Source organism: Macaca thibetana, chromosome 15, assembly GCF_024542745.1.
Source record: "Macaca thibetana thibetana isolate TM-01 chromosome 15, ASM2454274v1, whole genome shotgun sequence".
Taxonomy (NCBI): Eukaryota; Metazoa; Chordata; class Mammalia; order Primates; family Cercopithecidae; genus Macaca; species Macaca thibetana.
The window spans coordinates 65,032,489-65,057,732 of NC_065592.1; the positions used below are offsets into that span (position 1 = coordinate 65,032,489).

A 25,244-nucleotide genomic window follows, 5' to 3' on the forward strand; every position below is an offset into this window, starting at 1 on the left:
GATGATTTCAGTTTAACTCCAAAGTAAATTTGGTAAATAATTGGTTTGCCTTAATCCTAGCATAATATTACTTTGAAAATGGGATGTGCAGTTAAAATACATGCATACAATGAACATTACAGAATTTAAATATTAAAGCTGACTTTTATATACCCTCATTTTGTATATATATTTATTTATTTTATTTTTTTGAGGTGCATTTTTGCTCTTGTTGCCCAGGCTGGGGTGCAGTGGTGCAATCTTGGCTTCCCACAACCTCCACCTCCCGGGTTCAAGCGATTCTCCTGCCTCAGCCTCCCAAGTAGCTGGGATTACAGGCGTGCGCCGCCACCACGCCTGGCTAATTTTGTATTTTTAGTAAAGATAGCGTTTTGCCACGTGGGCCAGGCTGGCTTTTGACCCTGACCTCAGGTGATCCCCCCGGCTAGACCTCCCAAGTGCTGGGATTATAGGCATGATCCACCACTCCCGGCCATATTTAAATAGAACTCTTAAGCTTTCTTTTAATTGAAATTTTATTTTAGAGCCTTTTAAAAATTCTAACTAGAATGTTAACTGTACTCATTAGTTCCCTAATTCTTAAAGAATTTTAGCAGATAAGGAATTTGTGATATACATCTAACGATAGTAATAATTTTAAAAGTTAGTACATTTTAGAGGAAAAAAGTATCAATTCCATTTTCCTGTTGCTTTGGGGAGTATATGTATATCAGCTGTCATAGTAAAATTATCAACATACTTACGTCTAGCTTTATAGAACTGACAGACTTCTATATGACTCACTGATGTGGGGAGGAGATGCACAGGGTCCGTCCTGGATAGTGCATCTAAATATATATGTACAGATGGTCCCTGACCTATTGATACGATTTGGCTCTGTGTCCCTACCCAGATCGCACCTTGAATTGTAATAATCCCCACAGGTCAAGGACAGGACCAAGTAGAGGTAATTGAACGATGGAGGTGATTTCCCAAATGCTGTTCTCATGATGGTGAGTCTCATGAGATCTGATGGTCTAAGTGTCTGGCATTTCCCCTGCTTGCACTCATTCTCTCTCCTGCGCCCCTGTGAAGAGGTACCTTCTGCCATGATTGTAAGTTTCTTGAGGCCTCTCCAGCCATGCAGAACTTTGAGTCAATTAAACCTCTTTTCTTTATAAACTATCCAGTCTTGGCTATTTCCTCATAGCAGCATGAGAACCGACTAATACGGTAAATTGGTACCAGAAAGTGGAGTGATGCTGTAAAGATACCTGAAAATGTGGAAGTGACTTTGGAACTGGGTAACAACAGGCAGAGGTTGGAACAGTTTGGAGGGCTCACAAGAAGACAGGAAAATATGGGAAAGTTGAGAACTTCTGGAGACTTGTTGAATGGCTTTGACCCAAATGCTGATAATGATATGGACAATGAACTCCAGGTTGAGGTGGTCTCAGATGGAGATGAGGAACTTGTTGGGAACTGGAGTAAAGATCAGTCTTGCTGTGCTTTAGCAGAGAGACTGGTGGCTTTTTTCCTTTGCCCTAGAGATCTGTGGAACTCTGAACTTGAGAGAGATGATTTAGAGTATCTGGCAGAAGAAATTTCTAAGCAGCAAGGCATTTAGGAAGTGATGGAGCATAAAAGGAAAATTTGCAGCCCGATGATGCAGTAGAAAAGAAAAACCCATTTTCTGGGGAGAAATTCAAGCTGGCCACCAAATGCTAATCACCAAGACAAGGGGGAAAACGCCTCCAAGGCATATCAGAGACCTTCATGGCAGCCCCTCTCATCATAGGATCGGAGGTCTGGGAGGGAAAAATGGTTTCCTGGGCTGGGTCCAGGGCTCCCTTGCTGCGTGCAGCCTTGGGACTTGGTGCCCTGTGTCCCACCTGCTCCAGTCTTGGCTAAAAGGGACCAAGGTATAGCTGAGGCTGTTGTTTCATTGGGTGCAAGCCCCAAGCCTTGGCAGCTTCCACGTGGTGTTGGGTCTGCGGGTGTGCAGAAGACAAGAATTGAGGTTTGGGAAACTGCCTAGATTTCCGAAGACATGTGGAAATGCCTGGATGTCCAGGTGGAAGTTTGCTGTAGGGACAAAGACTTCATGGTTCAATAACCTCTGCTAGGACTGTGTGGAAGGGAAATGTGGGGTTGGATCCCCCACACCGAGTCCCCACTGGGGCACTATCTAGTAGAGCTATGAGAAGAAGGTCACCATCCTCCAGACCCCATGATGGTAGATCCACCGACAGCTTGCACCATGCACTTGGAAAAGCTGCAGACATTCAACGCCAGCCCAAGGTGGGGTGTGTAGCATACAAAACCATAGGGGCAGAGCATTTTAAGGCTGTGCGAGCATACCTCTTACATTTGCATGATCTGGATGTGAGACATGGAGTCAAAGGAGATCATTTTGGAACTTGACTGCCCCTATTAGATTTCGGACTTGCATGGTGCCTGTAGCCCCTTTGTTTTAGCCAATTTCTCCCATTTGGGATGGGTGTATATAGCCAATACTTGTCCCCTCATTGTATCTAGGAAGTAACTAACTTGCTTTTGATTTTACAGGCTCCTAGGTGGAAGAGACTTGGCTTGTCTCAGATGAGACTTTGGACTTGGACTTTTGGGTTAATGCTGGAATGAGTTAAGACTTTGGACGACTGTTAAAAGGGCATGATTGTGAAAGGGGCCGGGGCAGAATGATATGGTTTGGCTCTGTGTCCCCTCCCAAATCTCACCTTGAATTCTAATAATCCCCATGTGTTAAGGGTGGACCCAGGTGGAGGTTATTGAATGATGGAGGTGGTTTCCCCCATGCTGTTCTTGTGATAGTGAGTTTCATGAGATCTGATGGTTTCATAAGTATCTGACATTTTCCCTGCTTGCATGCATTCTCTTCTGAGGCCCTGTGAAGAGGTGCCTTCTGCCATGATTGTAAGTTTCCTGGGGCCTCCCCAGCCATGTGGAACCTGTGAGTCAATTAAACCTCTTTTCTGTAGAAATTACCCAGTCTCGGGTATTTCTTCGTAGCAGTGTGAGAATGGGCTAACACGCCTACAGTGGTTCAACTTAGATTTCTGACTTGAGTGGGTTTTTCATGGTATTTAAATGGATTTCTGACTTAAGATATTTTAGATTTACAGTGGGCTTATTGGGACATAACCTCTTAGTAAATTAAGAACTGTCTGTGTATATATGTACACACACATGCAAACAGTTGAGGCTCATTATTTGTGGATTCCATATTTGCGAATGTACCTACTCACTGAAATTTATTTGTAAGCCCAGATCAGTAGTACTTGTTGTACAGGTCAGTCACAAACATGCACTGAGTAGCAGAAACATTTGAGTGTCCTGATACAACACATTCTTAGCTGAGATTGAACAAGGGAATGCTTGCCTTCTTTTTTTCAACACTCATACTGTAAGCAGGTATCTTTTTTGCAAACCATGGGTTTTTGCATTTTTGTGCTTTTGTTGGTCATTTTGCCAATTAAACCAGCACCCAAGCCTAATGCTAAAGTGTTCTTCAGTGTTGGTAAGTACAAGAAGGTTATAATGTGCTTTACAGAGAAAGCACATGTTACATACGCTGTTGGCTATGAGTTCAGTGTTAATGAGTTAGCAATCTGTATTAAATAAGGTGTCTTTAAAATGGAAACACACGTAAAATGAGTTTATGTATTTATTGGTTTATGAAAACCTTGTGATTACAGGAACTTAACCCTGTATTTCCCCTAGGAGCAATGGTTGAGTTATTTGCTAATTCAGTTTTCACAGTGACTTTATAGAACATTACTACCGCAGATAGCAAGAATTGATTGTACATATATGAATGAGTGGGTTATAACATGTCTGATTCTCTCATTGAGTAAAATAAAATTCTTAACATACTCATTGATCATTTTAAAAACGTGGTAAGTTTTGTGAGTTGTATAATATACGAAGTTATTTTGAAGTGAAACTATATTTGGGGTGCAGTTAAATGTATTGATTAATGCTAATGTGTCAAAATTTGTAGTTTATCATTGTAGGTTAAAAAAAAAACAAATTTATTAACTTTGTTTTTTTTTGAGATGGAGTCTGACTGTCGCCCAGGCTGGAGTGCAGTGGCGTGTCAGCTCACTGCAACCTCCGCCTCCTGGGTTCAAGTGATTCTCCTGCCTCAGCCTCCCAAGTAGCTGGAACTATAGGCGTGCGCCACCATGCCCGCCTAATTTTTGTATTTTTAGTAGAGACAGGGTTTCATCATGTTGGCCAGGCTGGTCTCAAACTCCTGAGCTCAGGTAATCCACCCGCCTCAGCTTCCCAAAATGGTGGGATTATAGGTGTAAGCCACCGCGCCTGGTGATTTAACCATTTTTAAGTGTATCATTCAGCAGTGTTAAGTACATTCACATTGTGCAACCTCTGTGGTTTTACTTAATAGAATTACAGATTTAAGTAGTAGCTTGTTACTGAATTTAATGAAAGTATTTGGAATTATTAATTGTATTTTAACTTATATAAGATTTGTAATGCAGTTTAGATTATGCATTTTTGATAATTGCATAATAGGGTGTATTATTTAATAAATTATATATTTGAGCTTGCTTTGTACTCATGTCCTCCTTCCTCTTTTAGTGCTTTTTTAGGACCAAAGGATATATTTCCTTACTCAGAAAATAAGGAAAAATATGGCAAACCAAATAAAAGAAAAGGTTTTAATGAAGGTTTATGGGAGATAGATAACAATCCAAAAGTGAAATTTTCAAGTCAACAGGTAAGTCATTACATAAAATCTGGTATTACTTATTTAATCCTGGGGAATAATCACTATCCTGGCTGTAGGAAAATAAATACTAAAAGCCTTGTGAATTTCATATTAGCTTGTTGTGTTCTTATTTGTGAGGTTGAACCTTGGACATTTTATATCAAAACGAATTGACGAAATCATTATTTTGTGTAAACAGATCTCAAGAAACTGGGAACTATTCAGTTATTTAACTCTTCCTGATTGAGGGTTTAATACATCATTGAATTTAAAGCTGTATGTACTATTCTCCTAAATTTAGGTTTTGCAACTTACATGATGTGTGCTTTAATTTTCTTATTCTCTTTAATTAATTAATTTTTTTTTTTTTGAGATGGAGTTTCGCTCTTGTCACCGAGGCTGGAGTGCAATGGTGCAGTCTTGGCTCACTGCAACTTATGCCTTCCGGGTTCAAGTGATTCTGCTGCCTCAGCCTCCCGAGTAGCTGGGTTACAGGTGCCCGCCACCACACCTGGCTAACTTTTTGTATTTTTAGTAGAGCCAGGATTTTGTCATGTTGGCCAGACTGGCCTCAAACTCCTGACTTCAGGTGATCCACCCGCCTCAGCCTCCCAAAGTGCTGGGATTACAGACGTGAACCACTGCACCCAGCCTTTAATTTCTAAATCCATAGAATTGTATTCAAATATGAACCTCATGAGTTAAATTAATATGTGACAAATATAACACTGTGCAAATTATATTTATTGGTGTCAGCAGCCACCTTATACTTTCTTTTCTGTGTTTTTTTCCATGGGTCCAGAGCTTTTTATTAATTTACATGTGATACTAAATTTTCATGGAGTGGTTTGCCTTTATCCAATTTGTTTCGTTTTTATCATACTACAGAAAACACTTGTTCTCTTAACTTTTCCTTTGTGCTGGTATTGATGTGATTTAGAGGGAAAAAAAATTTTTTTTTTTTTTTTTTGAGACGGAGTCTTGCTCTGTCACCAAGGCTGGAGTGTAGTGGCGCCATCTCAGCTCACTGCAAGCTCCGCCTCCTGGGTTCACACCATTCTCCTGCCTCAGCCTCCCGAGTAGCTGGGACCACAGGCGCCGCCACCACGTCCGGCTAATTTTTTGTACTTTTAGTAGAGACGGGGTTTCACCGTGTTAGCCAGGACGGTCTCGATCTCCTGACCTTGTGATCCGCCTGCCTCAGCCTCCCAAAGTGCTGGGATTACAGACCTGAGCCACCACGCCCAGCCTAACTTTTTGTATTTTTAGTAGAGACGGGGTTTCACTGTGTTAGCCAGGATGGTCTCGATCTCCTGACCTTGTGATCTGCCTGCCTCGGCTTCCCAAAATGCCGGGATTATAGGCTTAGAAAAATTTTTTGTATTGTCGATTGCACTCTTCAATTGTTGTACATATTCCCAAATGAATGTCTCAGAGCTCTTACGATTTAAAGTAAACAGATGGCTTTATAATAGGATCAGAGCGCTATGAGAGGAGGTCTTTATGAAGATAATTGGGACAGTTTCTCATTCATCTATAAATGTCCTCTTTTTAAGACCTGAGGTCCAAAAATTGGGAAGAGCATGAGTAAACCTAAAGAAGGGAGGTAGCAACAAAGTGGACATTCTGCAGCTTTTTAGCCTTTTTTATTTTATTTTTATTATTATTATTTTTTTTTGAGACAGAGTCTCAGTCTGTCGCCCGGGCTGGAGTGCAGTGGCGCAGTCTCGGCTCACTGAAGCCTCTGCACCCGCCCCCCCCCCCGGGTTCAAGCTATTCTCTTGCCTCAGCCTCCCGAGTAACTGGGATTACATGCGCCTGCCACCATGCCTGCCTAATTTTTGTATTTTTAGTAGAGACGGGGTTTCACCATCTTGGCCAGGCAAGTCTTGAACTCCTGACCTTGTGATCCACCCGCCTTGACCTCCCAAAGTGCTGGGATTACAGGCATGAGCCACCATGCCCGGCCTAGCTTTTTACTTTTTTTTTTTTTGAGATGGAGTCTCGCTCTGTCGCCCAGGCTGGAGTGCAGTGGCCAGATCTCAGCTCACTGCAAGCTCCGCCTCCCGGTTTACGCCATTCTCCTGCCTCAGCCTCCCAAGTAGCTGGGACTACAGGTGCTCACCACCTCGCCTGGCTAGTTTTTTGTTATTTTTAGTAGAGACGGGGTTTCACTGTGTTAGCCAGGATGGTCTCGATCTCCTGACCTCGTGATCCGCCCGTCTCGGCCTCCCAAAGTGCTGGGATTACAGGCTTGAGCCACTGCGCCTGGCCCGCTTTTTACTGTTAAACCTGTACATTTTATTTCTTCACATGTGCCATGCTTTTTCTTAGAGAACTTTTTAGATACTGTTCTATCTGGAACATACAAATCTTTCATTGATGCTCCAAGGCCACATTAAATGATCATAAGTGACTTCATTACCTCCGAGTACTTACTTGTTAATGGATTCATCAAACCATATCATAACTGTTTCTGTACTTGTCTGTACCTGCTACAGTTATGTTGCCTCTGTGAACAAAGGTTAATGTCCTGTGTGCCCAGCATGTGCACGTGTGAGAAGAATAGCTAATCACTAAGTATTTGTTGAATGGCTACATGATTTCTCATCATTATTGCCTTGACTGTGTAGTGGGAAGACATCTTTCTAACAGACGGAAGTGATTGTTTTCTGAAAAATAATGTCTTGTAATTTTCTTTTCTTTTTTATTTTTTTTCCGGAGACAGAGTCTTGCTCTGTCACCCAGGTTGGAGTGCAGTGGTGCAATCTTGATCTTGGCTCGCTGCAACTTCTGCCTCCTGGGTTTAAGCTATACTCGTGCCTCAACTTCCTGAGTAGCTGGGATTACAGGCGCATCACACCGTGCCTGGCTAATTTTTGTATTTTTGGTAGAGATGGGGTTTCACCATATTGGCCAGGCTAGTCTTGAACTCCTGACCTCAAGCAATCCACCTGCCTCAGCCTCCCAAAGTACTGGGATTACAGATGTGAGCCACAGTGCCTGACTACGTTTTGTAATTTCTCTTGGATCATTTGTCCTGTGATTGCACCTTTATGGTCTTTTTCATCCTCCAAATTGCCAAGCCTTGTCAGCATATAGTCTTGGAATTTTTTTATTTTTTGAGACTGCGTTGCAGAGGCTGGGGTACAGTGGTGCAATCATGATTCACAACAGTCTTGACCTCCTGGGCTCAGGCTGAGGAGGGAGGATGCCTTGAGCCCAGAAATTGAGGCTTCAGTGAACCACGATTGCATCACTGCCTCCAGCCTGGGTGATAGAGTGAGACCCTGTCTCTAAAAAAAAATAAAAATAAAAATAAAGAATTGCGTATATTATTGGGGTAAAAACTTATTTTGCAAAATTAATAGAGTTGATTGCTCACAGGCAGCAACTAAACAATCAAATGCATCATCTGATGTTGAAGTTGAAGAAAAGGAAACTAGTGTTTCAAAGGAAGATACTGACCATGAAGAAAAAACCAGCAATGAGGTATGTTCTATTTCTCCTAACATTTTAAACCTGTTTTGTTTCAAGGAACAAATAATGAAATAAGTTGGCCATGATTATTAGTAAGTAATTTTTAAAGTACTTAAAAAGTGAATTAGAAAATATTTAAGGCTTATTTCCTTGTGTAAGTATTACAGTATTGCTAAACAAGTTGTGCATCTTTAAGATGCATACATGTTATTATTTGAAGTTATTTTTATGCGTAAAACATGAAGTACAACTATAGGGTGTGGTAGTGTTAAGAATATTTTTTAAAGGGAAGTATTGTGGGATGGATGTACTGGAAAGAGCATTAGACTAAATTTTTAAAAACCTAGATTGATGTCCAACTGCATATGATCTGTGTATAAAGACTACTCATTTAGCCCTTCTAGGCCTCATGAAGTGGTTGTTAGACGATCTTCAAAGTCCCAGCCACCCTTTAAAATTCACAATCCTAAAATTCAGAATTCTAGTGTAGAAAAAGTAGTTTTATAAATGTAAATAGACAAACTTCCTGGTGTACTAGCAAGCATGACTTTTATATTTGATCTGACAGTGGAAATGCATTTTTCTCACTTTATTAATGTTGAGACATAATGTTTATAATTTCAGAACTCTACAGAGCAAAACAAATTTCCCCAGTGCTTTTAGTTAAACATGCTTGTGACTGTTAGTTTAAGAAGGTTTCTTTCATTCCTGGAATGATTTATTCAGTATTCAGTTTTCTTTTTTCTTTTTTAGGATGTGACTAAAGCAGTTGACATAACTACTCCAAAAGCTGCCAGAAGAGGGAGAAAGAGAAAGGTAATTTCACGGACTTACCAACCACAGGGATCTGAAAAGAATTTTTATTTCAGTTGGGTTGAGGGAGAGTAGATATAATGAAACTTTAAACTTCAGCTTTTATTCTAAACCCTTTAATTTTTTATGGGTTATGTTTTACTTGGCAAAGCTATCTGTGTTTCTTTCTTAGTGATGTAGCACCTTTAAAATAACTTGAGTGGTAAAGGAAATGAAATGCACCAGTTTTCATTCATTTTAATGACTGCTTCAGTTTCTCTAAAATGGCTAGAAATACATACTCGAAGGTTGTGGAGGATGAAATGATTTAACATATGTAAAATGTTTATGCTAAATCCTGGTACCTAAACACTAGTAAGTGCTATATAAGTGTTGTCCATTATGTTTTTGTTATTGTTACTTCACAACGTTGTGAGAAATGAGTGTGAGTGACAGTGCAAGGTTAGGTACATAGTAGGCTTTTAATTAATATGAAACTTACGAAGTTTTGTTCACACCCTTTTCTGACCTATTTATGTCTCAAATTATTATTATATACCAAAGATACAAAGAAAACCAAGAGTTCAGTATCTCATGAGGAGGTAAACTGTGAAAATAAATAATTATAGTGGCTTATTAGCTATGTAGTATGGGTTGGAGGTGGTGTGATAACAGGATTTTAAAATACAGGCAGAATTTTGTCAGGCAGATGAAGGAGCAGGGAAGGACACATGAAGCAATTTGAATAGCATATACAGACACATAGCAGAAATTCCGTTTCAAGCATCTTGAGTATTGTATTTCAGTATTAACACACCATAAAGTTTGAGGGAATAGGTACCCAAAAAACCTGATGTTGTCCTAAAGACCTTGGAACTTACAGAAGTGATGGGAAATGATTGAATTACTTCAAATTACTTTAAAAAAAATTTTTTAAGAGATGGGGTCTCGCTCTGTCACATAGGCTAGAGTAGTGCACTGGTGCAATCACACCTCACTGCAGCCTCAAACTTTTGGGTTCAAGGGATTTTCCCATCTTACCCTCTCTAATAGTGGGGACTACAGAAGTGTGCCACCACACCCGGCCTTTTTTTTTTTTTTTTTCCTGAGACGGATCTCGCTCTGTTGTCCAGGCTTGAGTGAAGTGGAGCAATCTTGGCTCACTGCAACCTCCACCTACCGAGTTCAAACAGTTTTCCTGCCTGGGCCTCCCAAACTGGGATTACAGGCACACACCACCATGCCTGGCTAATTTTTGTATTTTTTGGTGGTTTGTTTTGTTTTGAGATGGATTCTCACACTGTTGCACCAGCTGGAGTGCGGTGGCACCATCTCGGCTCACAGCAACCTTCGCCTCCCAGGTTCACGTGATTCTCCTTCCTCAGCCTCCCGATTAGCTGGGATTACGGGTGTACACCACCATGCCCGCCTAATTTTTTTTGTATTTTTAGTAGAAATGGGGTTTTACTATGTTGGCCAGGCTGGTCTTGAACTCCTGGCCTCAAGTGATCCACCCGCCTTGGCCTCCCAAAGTGCTGGCATGAGCCACCGCGTCCGGCTAATTTTTGTGTTTTTAGTAGAGACAGGGTTTCCCCATTTGGCCAGGCTTGTCTTGAACTCCTGACCTCAGGTGATCCGGCCACCTCAGCCTTCTGAAGCGCTGGTATTATGGCACCGGGCCTGGCCAATTTTTTTTTTTTTTAGTAGAGATGGGGTTTTGCTATGTTGCCTAGGCTTATCTCAAACTCCCAGCCTCCGGTAATCCTCCCAAAGCACTGGGATTACAGACGTGAGCCTCTGTGCCCAACTTGATGCCTCATTTTTTTCTTTTTTTTGATATAAATTTGGTTTTTTTTTTTTGGATACAGAGTCTCATTCTGTCACCCAGACTGGAGTGCGGTGGCGTGATCTCAGCTCACTGCAACCTCCACCGCCTGGGTTCAAGCGATTCTCCTACCTCAGCCTCCTGAATATCTGGGATTACAGACGTGCACCACCACGCCTGGCTAATTTTTGTATTTTTAGTAGAGATGGGGTTTCACCATAGTGGCCAGGCTGGTCTCAAACTCCTGGCCTCAAGTGATCCGCTCACCTCTGTCTCCCAAAGTGCTGGGATTACAGGCGTCCGCCAACATAACCAGCTAATTTTTTGTATATTTAGTAGGGACGGGGTTTCACTATGTTGGCCAGGCTGGTCTGGAACTCCTGACCTCGTGATCCGCCTGCCTTGGCCTCCCAAAGAATGCATCATTTTTTAAAGCAGTGTGAATGATGGGGATTGGATTGGGGCATTGAAACCAGTTCACTGTAAAATTCTTTCAGAATTTTAGTACTAACTTTACTGGCCTTGGCATGGATTTGAGTAGTCAATAAAGAAGACAAGGTCTTTGTTTCCATTGAACTTAATGTTTTTGTGTTTTTTTTTTTTGAGACAAAAAATAAATATTTAAAATAAGAGGGTCTAAATGGGGAGTTAGTGAGTTGGCAGCCGACTAGGCTACAAAAGGCCTTTCTAAGGAGTTGGCATGAGACTGGAAGGACAAGGATCTTATAGCAGATTTTTTAAGTGGTATAGAGGAGAGATGGGATTTAAGAGCACTTAAAGAGGTTAAGTTGATGGTTGATGAGAAGTGGCTGGTGAAGGCGGGGGGGCAGAATCTAAGGTGGCTCCAAGGTCTTTACTTGAATAACTAGTTATTGGGATTACAGAGGATGTTGGTTTGGAATCACAGGCATGAGTAAGGGGAAGGTGAAGCACCTGTGGGAATTGGAGTGAAGAGATATATATATTTTGTATATATATTGTTCTGGCACCAAAAAGAGAGAAGATGTAAGTTACAGATGCAGTCTCTGGCATGAAGACAGGGTAATAGATGAGGTCAAAGGAGAATTGTTTATTGAGAGGATGCAGAAACCAGAATCCTGAAGGAATATAATGGAGAGCGGGGAAGGTTGCTCTGTGAAATTATGGCTGAGAATGAACTGTCAAGAGAAAATCTAAGAGGATATCAAGCTAAACAAGGGAAGGGAGAACGTTCCAGAATGAAGAAGTGGTCAGTAATGTCCTGATTTACAGAGGGTCCCAGTAAGATACTTGCCAAATAGACTCTTCTAGGATACTTTCAGGTGAACTCCATTTAGTTGAATGGTAAGGACAGAAACTAGATTAAGGGGTTAGAGAATAAATGTTTAATGGTAAAGTTACACTGTGCTTTTGAAATCTTTGAAGGAAAGGAGAATGTGGCAACTTAATAGGGGTTTTCATGGCTAAGGGAAAGTGTTAAAATGACAAAAGACAGTAGATGCCCTAACACTTTTTCTTTGCAAAATTAGGAAAGCCTGTAATGCCGGCACTTTGGGAGGCTGAAACGGGCGGATCACAAGGTCAGGAGATCAAGACCATCCTGGCTAACACGGTGAAACCCCGTCTCTACTAAGAAAAAAATACAAAAAACTAGCTGGGCGAGGTGGCGGGTGCCTGTAGTCCCAGCTACTTGGGAGGCTGAGGCAGGAGAATGGCATAAACCCGGGAGGCGGAGCTTGCAGTGAGCTGAGATCTGGCCACTGCACTCCAGCCTGGGCGACAGAACAAGACTCTGTCTCAAAAAAAAAAAAAAAAAATTAGGAAAGATCAAAGATGTAGAGTCAGTATAAATTATTCTACATAAATATGTGTTGGATGAGAGAATGGAGGGGACATTGAAGGAATTGACTTAAGGAAGAGATGGATGTTACAGTCTCTAACACTGAAGGGGAGGGATGAAAGAGGCTCTGAAAATTTCTTGGGACACTAGGAAATTAAGGGAATTCCTTTCTATGGCCGTTACTCCCTTCTGCCCTACCCACATCAAAGCAAGACTTTGGGTGTGGTACAAGTCAGGAAGAATGGATTGAGTGTTGATGCAGCTGTTGATGGGAGAAGGAGGCCTGATCAGAGAGGGTAAAGTGACTTTGAGATCTCAACTGAGATTGCATAAAATGAATGCATGTACATTTTTTTTTTTTTTCCCAGCAGGCCTCAGCAGCTGGGAATAATAGAACAGAGAAGGTAGAATTGTATAGTAACCTCTTTCTTGAGGATTTGTGGGACAGATATAGCAAAACAAGGATGTGGAGGACTTATGAATGCATTTGAATGGTAATCCCATGAGGTTTTTGTGTGCGTGTGAGGTGGCATGTTTTTAGTTAAGATCAAGGAAGCTGTTAGAGCTAGAAAGTGGGGTAAAAAATGAAGAGAAAATGAATTAAAGGGTTAGAGGTCTCAGAGCAAGTAAAATACGGAAGAAATAAATCTGTAGTCAGTAGTGTAAAATATTTGCATTTAAGATGTTTAAATATTTAAGCATATCCTAAGAGTGGAAAAAACTTTAAATATGTGTATTTCATAACTTCATTGGTCCTTTCTTTAGATAAAATGTTTCTGATTTTATTTTCATGAGGAATGGTTCTGACTTGCATGATTTTGCTATAATAGTCATGAACACACATGCATGGTAGGGCTGATCTCTTAGTGTTAAGATATTTTTAATTATTATCGATGAACTTGTTACACTTATTGGTACCTCCTTAGAAACCATCTCTTCTACCTATAATTTTTTTTTTTAACTTTTTAATTTTTTTCTGAGATGGAGTCTTGCTCTGTTGCCCAGGCTGGAGTGTGGTAGCAGGATCTCAGCTCACTGTAATCTCCACCTCCTGGGTTCAAGTGATTCTCCTGCCTTAGCCTCTTGAGTAGCTGGGATTACAGGCGCCTGACTTATTTTTGCATTTTTAATAGAGATGGGGTTTCACCTTGTTGGTCAGGCTGGTCTTGAACTCCTGACCTCAAGTAATCTGCTCGCCCCAGCCTCCCAAAGTGCTGAGTGGGATTACAGGCATGAGCCACTGCGCCCAACCCTACCTATAATTCTTACTCAGTGTCTTATTTCCAAAAGCAGAAAGTTAAGTGAAGAGAGTAGTCTTTGCACCAAAGAATTGATCAGTTATAATTTTAGCCAAATTATGCCCTCTTCTCAGTAGGAAAAGAGCTCTCAGTCTTGAGTTATTAAGCTTTGTTACCTGGGGAGCTTTTTAAAAACACAGAATCCTGGTTCCCTGACTCAGAGCTATCGAATCAGGATTGGGGCAGGTCAACTTTGTAAGTTCTTAAAACTCTAGAAATAAAACCTGAGCTAATAATGTTCAGGGAGGAATTTTCAGTGTTCTCTGAGAACTCAAGGGTTACCTTAGATGAGTTTTAATAATACTTTTAATATGCTTCATTATGTTTCAGTTATTAAAAGAAATGTTTAAAAACGTAATAAAGAAATGGATACATTCGTAGAAGTGGAATTGCCGTATAAAGATTTTGTTTTTGTTTTTGGTTTTTGAGACAGTCTTGCTCTGTTGCCCAGGCTGGAATGCAGTGGTACGAATCTCGGTTCACTGCAACCTCTGCCACCTGAGTTCCAGCAGTTCTCCTGCCTCAGTCTCCCATGTAGCTGGGATTACAGGTGTGCACCACAAGCCTGGCTAATTAATTTTTTGTATTTTTAGTAGAGAAGGGGTTTCATCATGTTGGTCAGGCTGGTCTTGAACTCCTAACCACAAGTGATCCACTTACCTTGGCCTCCCAAAATGCTGGGATTACAGGCGTGAGCCACTGTGTCCAGCCCTATATAGAGATTAGCACATTCTATATTGCCAATACTCATTCATAATTATGCTCTTTATCATAAAGTATTAGTTTATTGGTACCAGCTTATTGATCATTGATAGTCAATGTATGAATGCTTCTCCGCCTGCTTACCAACACTGGGCATTATGTTTACAAATCAAATCATTGATGAAAAGGCAATTTTTAATTTTTTTAATCAATGAGATTGGATTATGCATGTTTTTGAGTGCCTTGCTTATATCTTTAGTGATACAGTTAATGCTGAATTCTAAAGAGTTGGGGGAGATGGGAAAGGAGCCCATCTCCTTTGGTCTCTCTCTTTCCTCCTCTTGCAGTTATGATAGTACCAACTGCTGCCTCATGTTTACATTTCGTTTCTAATTTGTGGTTATTAACCTTTGTTCCATGCTAATGCTTAAATCAATAATACTGATTCTCTTTTGAGGCCATTCTCTCCAGGAGAGTCATACCAGCAATTATCAAAGGGCATTAGAGTTTGCAAATGGTCAGAGGATTCCTTACTCTATGCTGTAGTAAATCCCTTCTTATGGGAAATAAGAATAACTCCTAGAGAACTGTTAGGTCAGAGTCTCAGTTTAGAAATAAAACGTGTCTATATGAACGAAGAATTAGAAAAAGCAGTGTGTTAGTTGCAGTGTAATGACATACTTTGTTCTCCATGTTGCATCAAGAATATTAGCTTTATTTTTACAAATGACTTCATTTCTAAGAAGTTAATTTTTAAGAATTGTTCACTAGAGTTATAAACTAAGTTTGAAGATGTTACTCTGATTGTTGAAAAATAACAAAGATCGTATAGAGGTTATATCTGTACTTGAATTCATGTTACCATAGACTGGCATATTTTTGCCATGGAATTAAACTTTCTGAGTGCCTACTATTTGCTAAATAAGTTAATTAAATTTTTGTAATTCAGGCAGAAAAACAAGTAGAAACTGAGGAGGCAGGAGTAGTGACAACAGCAACAGCATCTGTTAATCTAAAAGTGAGTCCTAAAAGAGGACGACCTGCAGGTAGGATTACTGATGTTTAAATATCTGTTTGGCTTGTGATTAATATTCCAGTCCATTTAAAGTGTTGCTGCCTCAGATATTTTGGAATGAAGCGAATAGGCAATTGATTGTGTGTAACATACAGATTTCAAAGGAGGTAAACATGATTTGTGCTCTGTTTCAAAGTATTTAAATTTGAAATAAACTTTGCTTTATCTCTGTTATGTTTTCCCTAAATAGTGGTAAGAGAGGCTGTGGTGAGGTTAAAATTATCATGAATAATGGGTTTATTTTACCTTTCACTTAAGAGTCATAAGATTTCAAAATGGAGTTATAATCAGAGAGTGAGAAATAGCATTTGATTAAAGCCATTAATATTTTAAATTTTTGCGTTCTCTGTTGATAGGGATTTTGATTTTTACAGTATGCAGCTCTGTAAAAGTATTTTCTTAATTTGGCAAATTGGAAATATTTTGGAAAGATCTTCCTAATACAAAGTAAAACAAAACCAAAATTGAATTTTTTTTCTACTTTTTACTAGGATTCTTACTGAAAATGGGGGGTAAGATGAGTAATACCAAGAAAAGAAAAAAAATTTTTATTTACATAATATTTTGGAGTTTAATATTGTAGTGGATAAAATAGTGCTAGGAAACTCAGTGAATTCTAGTATGAACTTCCAAAGATATGTAACTGCATAAGTAATATTATATATAATATGTATATGAATATTAAATATAAGTGCTGCTTCCTATTCTAAAGTTGAATTTTGTGACATTACTGTCAAAATGATAGAGAAAAATGTTTTAAGCCCTCTCAGTCATAATAAGGACAAATTGAGGATTACTCAGTTTACCTCTTTATAAATTTTTTGTTGTTGCTCATTTGAATCATGGTGGGGAGGTGTTTTTTAAATTTAGCAATAATTGTATCTAATAAGCTACTCATATTCTTATATAGTATGTATCATTTCTAATATTTATATCAGATTTGTATCTTAACTAGAAACTAGTAGTTACTGATTTTTTTTCCATGTGTATATTAGCTACAGAAGTCAAGATTCCAAAACCAAGAGGCCGACCCAAAATGGTAAAACAACCCTGTCCTTCAGAGAGTGACATGTGAGTTTATTTTTAATGTATAATTAGTTATGCAATAAATGAGACATTTGACTTTAAACAAGCACATATCTCTGCGTTTTTATCAGTTTTCTCTTACAGGATGTTTGTTATTTTGATATTTCTTAAAATTACAGAAAAAACTGGAAAAACTTTGTAAAGTAAAAATTGGTAAGGAATGGCTGTTTATCATTTCATTAATTAAGACTTTTGGGTATATCAATTTATATAGATACTTAGATAATACAAAGTCAAATACATAATAGAGAAATTGGGCAAGATGTTATGTTTCGGGAATTTTACACAGAATATATTTGAAGCAATGTCAAAAAAAATTTTTTTTTTTTTTAAAGATGGGGTTTCACTCTGTCGCCCAGGCTGCAGTGCAGTGGTGCAGTCACACACTGTAACCTCAAACTCCTGGGCTCAAGGGATCTTCCCACTTTAGCCTCCCAAGTAGCTGGGACCACAGGCATGTGCCACCACACCTGCCTAATTTTTTTTCATGAGACTGGTCTCATCTTTCCCAGGCTGGTCTCAAACGATTCTCCTACCTCATCCTCCCAAAGTGCTGGGATTATAGGTGTGAGCCACTGTGGCTAGCCTACAGATCTTTTTTTTTTTTGAGACGAGTCTCGCTTTGTCGCCCAGGCTGGAGTGCAGTGGCCGGATCTTGTCTCACTGCAAGCTCTGCCTCCCGGGTTTACGCCATTCTCCTGCCTCAGCCTCCCGAGTAGCTGGGACCACAGGCGCCGCCACCTCGCCCGGCTAATTTTTGTGTTTTTAGTAGAGACGGGGTTTCGCCATGTTAGCCAGGATGGTCTCGATCTCCTGACCTTGTGATCCGCCCTTCTCGGCCTCCCAAAGTGCTGGGATTACAGGCTTGAGCCACCGCGCCCGGCCGGATCCTTTTTACTTTGGCTTTTTTGGGGCATCTTTGCCAGAAGGAATACAGTATATTTAGACAAAGGAGGAGAAAAACTTTTTGTGGCTATTGTATTTAAAGATTTGAAAGGCTTAAGTGGGGTATGTCTATTAAGCATAGATTTACATTGTTTTGAATGAACTGATTATAGAAAATTCTAATTGTAGAACACTATTAGAGAATTGGTATGTTTCAACCAAAATATATTTAAAGAATTTTACTGCCGGTCTGTATTTACTTTGAAAAATAGTGACACATAACAATATATTGTATACTTGAAAATTACTGAGAGAGTGGACTTTAAGGGTTCTCATCACGAAATAAAAATACGTATGTGAGGTAGGTAGTACATTAAATAGCTTGATTTAGCCATTCCACAATGTATACATACATCAGAACATTGTGTTGCACACCGCAAACACATAGAATTTTACCTGTCAATTTTTAAAAATAGTGGCAGAAAAAATACAGTATACTTTATTGTAGTGGAATTAAGAAATTGGGTACTTAACAGGTGAGTTTGCAGTCATTATTCCCTTGGAAATCTGAAATTCTGCTGGGAAAATATTGTGAGATCCCTCAATTTTGGATATAATTAGTGTTCCCTGATTAGGTCCCAGTTTTCCCTGGGAGTATGCTTCCCACTCCGTTTGTATTCATGGCTTTTGGCTGATTCCTCTGGAACTTCTCTACTTTTTCAGTATCATCCTTTGTTGCATCTGAAAAGGTCATTGGAAAATACCGCCCTGCTTATCAGCTGAGCAGCTTTCTCAGCCTGCTTTCAGACCATAGTAATCTGAGGGCCCGGTGTTCCTTTTTAGGAACTTATCCTTCTCTCACTTTCTCTTGATGCAGTCTGGTGTCACTTTTGGTAATATAATACTTTTGTATGTGTGTTTAATTCTGGTCAGCTTCCTATGCAATTATTCGTAAGGCTTTTCTCAGACATGCTCATCTTTATATATTTAATAACAGATACTTGAGTTTATAGGTTTTTCTGAGAAACCATCCCTCAGGAATCATTTGTCCATCTGAAGGATTAAGGAAGTCCAGTTTTAATTCTTTTTTTTTTTCTTTTTTTTTTTTTTGAGACGGGGTCTTGCTCTGTCACCCAGGCTGGAGTGCTGTGGCCAGATCTCAGCTTACTGCAAGCTCCGCCTCCCGGGTTCACGCCATTCTCCTGCCTCAGCCTCCTGAGTGGCTGGGACTACAGGCGCCCGCCACCTCACCCGGCTAGTTTTTTGTATTTTTTAGTAGAGACGGGGTTTCACCGTGTTAGCCAGGATGGTCTCGATCTCCTGACCTCGTGATCCGCCCGTCTCGGCCTCCCAAAGTGCTGGGATTACAGGCTTGAGCCACCGCGCCCGGCCCAGTTTTAATTCTTAAGGATTGCAGCTATACCCTTTATTGGGTCTTTGACTCAGGCTATCACCCTGTTCGAAAGTCCTACATCCTTCCTTGAAAATAGGCTAATCTTTTTTGAACACATCTCTTTCTTGAACACTATCAGATTTATCTTGATGGTCATTTCATGCTGCCAGTATTCCATTTTGAAGCTTCTTCATCCAAAGCCACAAGTTCATTGAATGTATTTTCTTATTTGTGCTACTGTCCAATGGTTTTACCCATTGTATAATAACGTATTAGGGTTTCCAGTCTCCCCGCCCCAAAGCAAGTCACTACATGTTTTAGGTTTTTGGTCCTGGTGTCAGTTTCTCTATTAGTGAGCTTTTTCCTGAGGCAGTGGACAACCCTAAAACAGCAGTAGCCTTTACAACATTTATTTCTTATTCATGCTGTACGTAGGCTGAGTGTGAGCTGTAACTACTCTTGGTTGTGTATCTGGGCACATACTCAGTGGAGTGCAGAACTAAACTGTGTAAGCTCTTTTTAAACTTCTGCTCTTCACCATTAGAACACCATGTATCTCTTAGCGTCTGTTTCTTTGCCATGGGTACTGATGTGACACGACAGTAAAATAGAGCCCAGAAGAGCTAAAAACCAACTCACAATCCTCAGAAATGTTTGTTAAAGCCTACTGAAGTATTTGGGGTTGTGTTTACATTAGTCTTTGCTTATATTAACATATATTAAAATATTAAGAAATTTACAAATACAACTTTGCTAATATCTCTTGAACTACTAAAAAGGGAAATTGTCACAAGTCTGTATTTTATGGAAGAACCACTGGGAAAAGACTCATTGGTAGCAAGCAGTGATAGTCATCTTTATGCAAATTATTTGTTTTGGCACAAAGATTATTTCACACCTTGAAATAGTCTTTTTTATGACCTTAGGATAAATTTTTAAAATAAATCCTTAAAGTCACTTTTTAAAGACGTGCTGTATGGTATCCCACTGTATATGTTTTATAATTCTTAAGATCTATCCTATGTATTGATACACGATTTTAAAAACATTATCATCTATTCTTTTGTACATAATGCAAATATATTGGTTAGGATACATTGTTAGAAGCAGATTTGCTGGGTCAAATGGTATTTGTATTTTTCATAGCTATTTCCTTCCATACAGGTGTAACATTTTGGGAAAAGTAGTTGGCCAGTATTGTTTAAGAGACAAAGAAATGCCTTTTTAAATGGGACTCTAGTCCCATTTTTAGGAAACTGATTATCAAAAGATATACATCAGTAGATATCCTGAAGAAAGCAAATAGTTTCACTTGCATGCTTTTACTTTCATTTATTAAAAGGATGGTTTTAATCCCAGAGAGGCTAAAGTTAAAAGGATGAAACCCATAGGACCATTAGAAAATAAGCATACCCAATGATAATTATGTAATAAAAAGTTTGTAAAGGGGCAAAAGTAAATTTCTTCTCTTCCAACTTAATAGTTCTTAAGTGGTCAAGGAATCACTTGTCTGGAAAGAGGTTAATGGATTTGGAATTCAGATACTGGGCTTGTTATTTGACCTTTTGCATCATCATTTTCTCATCTGTCAAATGGAAGAGGTTGAACTGAATAAGTCTCTTTGAGCTCTCAAATTCATTGATTTAACTGAATAATTTGAGAAAATCTCAATGAAATTCTTTGGACAGTCAAAAGGTTATAGTTTTTAAACAGCTTATTCGAGCTTTAAGTGTTTATTTATAAAGGAATTGTTTTGGAAGAATATGTATCAACCATAAAAGTAATTACGTGGTTAGTATTTGCATAATTTGATTCTCTTAGAGCCTATTTCTGTAGTACCAACTTGCATAAATATGTAGCAGTAATTAGGATTATTGAGCAGTTTAGGTAGTTTCTCTTGTTTTAGTGGTCTCTGTGAAATTCAGTGGTGATGGGAATACTTAGGTGCTAGTCAGCACAGCACTGTCTGAAAACATGCTTAATTGGCTATGTATTTATCATTACATGCTTAAGTTGCGACCTTTTTACCCTGCAAAGAATATTTGTATGAGTTCTAAAATGACCGTATTTGATTTCACTTCCGCAATTCCATTTCTCCCAGTATGTCTACTTTTTAAACATAGTTTATTCTTAACAAATATGTAGAATTTAAGTTCGATAAGAGCCAGGGATCTGCCCACCTTATAGCTTCTAATTTATACCAAAAGGATGTTCTGCGACAGAATTCCTTTTATGATTGGATAGTGAAGACACTCTGTTTTACTTTAGGTTGCCTTTAAATTAAAAATTATAGCTTACTGATACCTAAAATACTGTTCACTTGACTGGGAGAATATAGTTGAATGACAAATATACATTGTTATGTTCTCTGAAATAGCATTACTGAAGAGGACAAAAGTAAGAAAAAGGGGCAAGAGGAAAAACAACCTAAAAAGCAGCTTAAGAAGGATGAAGAGGGCCAGAAGGAGGAAGATAAGCCAAGAAAAGAGCCAGACAAAAAAGAGGGGAAGAAAGAAGTTGAATCAAAAAGGAAAAATCTAGCTAAAACAGGGGTTACATCAACTTCCGATTCTGAAGAAGAAGGAGATGATCAAGAAGGTGAAAAGGTATGAAGTCTACATATATAAAATGGCTGTTCTATTCTTAGTTTTTATGTATATTTTTTTCTTTTCTTTTTTTGAGATGGAGTCTCACTGTGTTGCTTAGGCTGGAGTGCAATGGCGCGATCTTGGCTCACTGTAACCTCTGCCTCCTGGATTCAAGTAATTCTCCAGCCTCAGCCTCCTGAGTAGCTAGAAGTACAGGCGTGTGCCACCACTACCAGCTAATTATTGTATTTTTGGTGGAGACGAGGTTTTGCAATCTTGGCCAGGCTGGTCTTGAACTCCTGACCTCAGATGATCCTCCCACCTTGGCCTCCCAAAGTGCCTGGATTACAGGCTCCACACCTGGCCGTTTATGTATTTCTTAATCTTTACCTAGTTAAGGAGCTTTTAATATTTTGGAGGAAGTCTATAAATATCAGTGGCAGTTAAACTGAATTTGTTCACGTTTTTGAATAGACTTGAATTAGCTATGTTACAAAGCATATTTAAAATGTCCCTTTATTGTCCGTTCTCTAAATTTATCTTACTGTTTTACAATTATGATCTGGAAATTAAACAGTACCTTTCCAATAACTCCATCTGTCTAGAAAAGGTAGATGAAATAGGCCGTGCCCAGTGAAGATACATGTTAAAAGAGGTGGATTTATATAGAGATTTTTGTTATTTACCCCCAAGAAATTCTTAACACTCTTCAGGCCTATTGTACATTTTATCAGTGGTATGTAACTTTATTTGGATGCCATAGTGGTTGGGAATCTTACTAAAGCTGTGTATCCTTTTGTGTAGAAAATAAAATTTTGTGTATAGCCTTAGAGATTTACAGATCCAGGTCATGCAAATCTTTTGTTTGCTTTTATCTGATTTTTGGCTCATTTCTTAATCTTTTAGAAACCAAAAATTTTAAACTGGATAGGTCATGTAGTGTGCTTGTCACTACTCAAGTTAACTCACTCTGTAGAGAGGCAAACAGAGAGACATACTACATTTTATCCAAAGGACATCACTCCTACAGCCGGGCATAAAACAAGATGATTATTTCATGGTCATTAATCAAAGTTAAACTTGCAGAGATAGGTGTAATTCAAAGACTATTTTTAGGTTGCTAATTTGAGTATTCATCCCTTTTTTAAAAACTAGCTGCTGCTTTTCACAAGGTTGTAATTCCATAAGCACTAGTCACTGACTTTATAGTTAACTGAAACCATCCTAATTCTCAAAACAGAAGAGAAAAGGTGGGAGGAACTTTCAGACTGCTCACCGAAGGAATATGCTGAAAGGCCAACATGAGAAAGAAGCAGCAGATCGAAAACGCAAGCAAGAAGAACAAATGGAAACTGAGCAGTAAGTATTTTTTTTTTCTAAATTTTGGGTTCTTTTTAAAGGCTAGCATGGAATTTTTAAATAATAGACTTTCATTTTCCAGACTTTATGAAGCCTTTTGAAGAAGTGACTTTTCCCATGTGTTAGAAAAATCTTCAGTATATGATGATGATCTTATTTCAGGCTTCATTCTTTTCTGAGAGGATGAAATTGACTCAGGCAGTCACTCTGTAAATTATTTTTGAATTTAAACAAAGTGCAGATAGGATTTGATAGTGGCTTTGCAATAAGTGTACTCATCCTCTACTATTTGTTTGTATGATATAATACATATAGAAGGAGGGTTGATAATATACTGGTGGAGAAAGAATGCAGGAAATACCCTTATTCACCACACCACCAAGCAGGCCTCACCCTAAAGACCAGCAAAAGTAACAAAAGCACATTTGGAAACCCAGGAAGCCAGTAAAAGTAAAACTGAAGGCTGACAGGGTATACATTATTATATATGTGCAATATAAATCAAATTCAAAGCTGTTTTCTCTTAAATTTTGATAGAGACCGTACTTGCCATGGGGAATTTCTTTCCCCTTATTATTTTATTACTAGAAGGAAAAGTAATAGCAATGATAATAAACAGACTTCGTGTCTTTATTACATTTGCTTTCCTAGTTACCTTTAGACTGTCACTTCTGAGTTCTTTCTCTGACATGCTTTTCTTTCCTTGTGAAGCGTCTTACATTCTGACTAAACTTTGTTTTTTTTTTTGTTGTTTTAGTGAGGTGATTTTTAAAACATGCTCTAGGTCAATAAGACAAAGTTAATCATGAGCAGTGAAACGATTCTTGGAATAATTTTGTACTCTTTTTCTTTATATAATATATCCGTAAGCCAAAGTCTTTCTTGACAAGTACAGTGTTTTACTCTGCTTTCTTAGTTTGGAGGATATACAAGTAGTTTAGCTCCTTGAGGGAGTAATTTAAATAACTTATCTAAAGCTCAAAAATATTATTCCCTCTAATCTGTTAGACTTTAAGCACTTCTGTAAATATTTAAGTTATTCTTTGTCACCTATCATTTTCTATTCTATCTTTTCACTGAAAAGCTGTTGGACTGTTTGTTGCTTTTGACTTTATTGTGCTCCCAAAATTAAGATATAAAATTAGTTGTTATTAGTATATGTAGCCCAACCCTTCTTTAGTATCTTAAAGTTAACTTTATGTATTTCAGTTTCTTTTGAATGTCCTCCAATGTAACTTTCTCAAATTCTAATATTTGTGTTTTCTTTCCTTCTCCTGTTATTACAAAACTTTGTACTTGGACAGTTTTGCTCTGTAAAGCATTTCAGATGCAGCTTGTGTGAAATGCATTATGCAAAATAAAGTTTATTGTATTGTATTCCCAGCCAAACAACATGTAATCTACAGTAATAAAAAATATATCTCATTTTGGGCTCAAAGCATTAATCCAGTTACTGAAAAGAGAATACAAGTGGAGCAAACAAGAGATGAAGATCTTGAGACAGACTCATTGGACTGAATTTCCCCCTTCCCCCCATTGATGGAAGAATGTTCCAGATTCTAAATTGAGGACTTCATTATTAATGGCATTACTGTGTTATGATTGTTAACAAATTTCATGTAAGGTACACACTACATACTAAGGTCGGCCATCATTCCTGTTTTTTTTTTTTTTTAACCAAGCTTAAAATGAAGCTTTGTGTTTGAAAGTAATAAGCTCAGACGAAGATGGTGGTTGTACATTATTCATTTAGAAAATATAAAAATTCATTTTGTTTTGAAGCTAGTTATTAAACTGGAATAGCAGTTATACCCCCTGAGAATGGGGCCCTTCCCTTGACATTCCTTTGTTGTTTAATTCTTTAGAATCTTAATAAATGTTTTTTTAATCCTGAGAGATTAAACAGTAGTAGACTTGTTAAGAAAAAAATGAAACTGTAACCAAAATTTTAAAATAAAGTTTTTTTTTAAAAAAAACCTGATTTTTAGATATTTTTTGTTCTTGTCTATTTGAATTGGTTCATAATATGGCCTGAACTCTAAGCTAAGATACTAGAAATTAAGATTTTAATTTTAAGTGGTGATTTTTGTGATTGACAATAAAATGGTACCTTTTAATTTGTGAAATGTTAGTGAATGTTACTGGACGTCATTCAAGTTTGATATATTGGCCAAAATTAAAAAAAAAAAAAAATGGTATCTTACGTCTAT

The 25,244-nt window shown here is 38.5% G+C and overlaps 1 protein-coding gene across 4 annotated transcripts in view; it reads left to right on the forward strand.

Moving 5' to 3' along the window:
- Positions 1-25,244, forward strand: part of PSIP1 (PC4 and SRSF1 interacting protein 1) — a 50,677-nt gene that overhangs the window by 18,820 nt on the left and 6,613 nt on the right. For 2 of the 4 annotated variants that reach the window (XM_050761640.1, XM_050761641.1), the window contains exons 4-10: positions 4,603-4,741; positions 8,120-8,224; positions 8,966-9,028; positions 15,598-15,694; positions 16,719-16,794; positions 21,465-21,693; positions 22,916-23,034. In XM_050761640.1, the coding sequence (XP_050617597.1) occupies positions 4,603-4,741; positions 8,120-8,224; positions 8,966-9,028; positions 15,598-15,694; positions 16,719-16,794; positions 21,465-21,693; positions 22,916-23,034 (828 nt within the window). Of the gene's footprint in view, positions 1-4,602; positions 4,742-8,119; positions 8,225-8,965; positions 9,029-15,597; positions 15,695-16,718; positions 16,795-21,464; positions 21,694-22,915; positions 23,035-24,338; positions 25,002-25,244 lie in introns of those variants that run through there. The other 2 variants (XM_050761644.1, XM_050761642.1) reach the window with 2 other exon arrangements.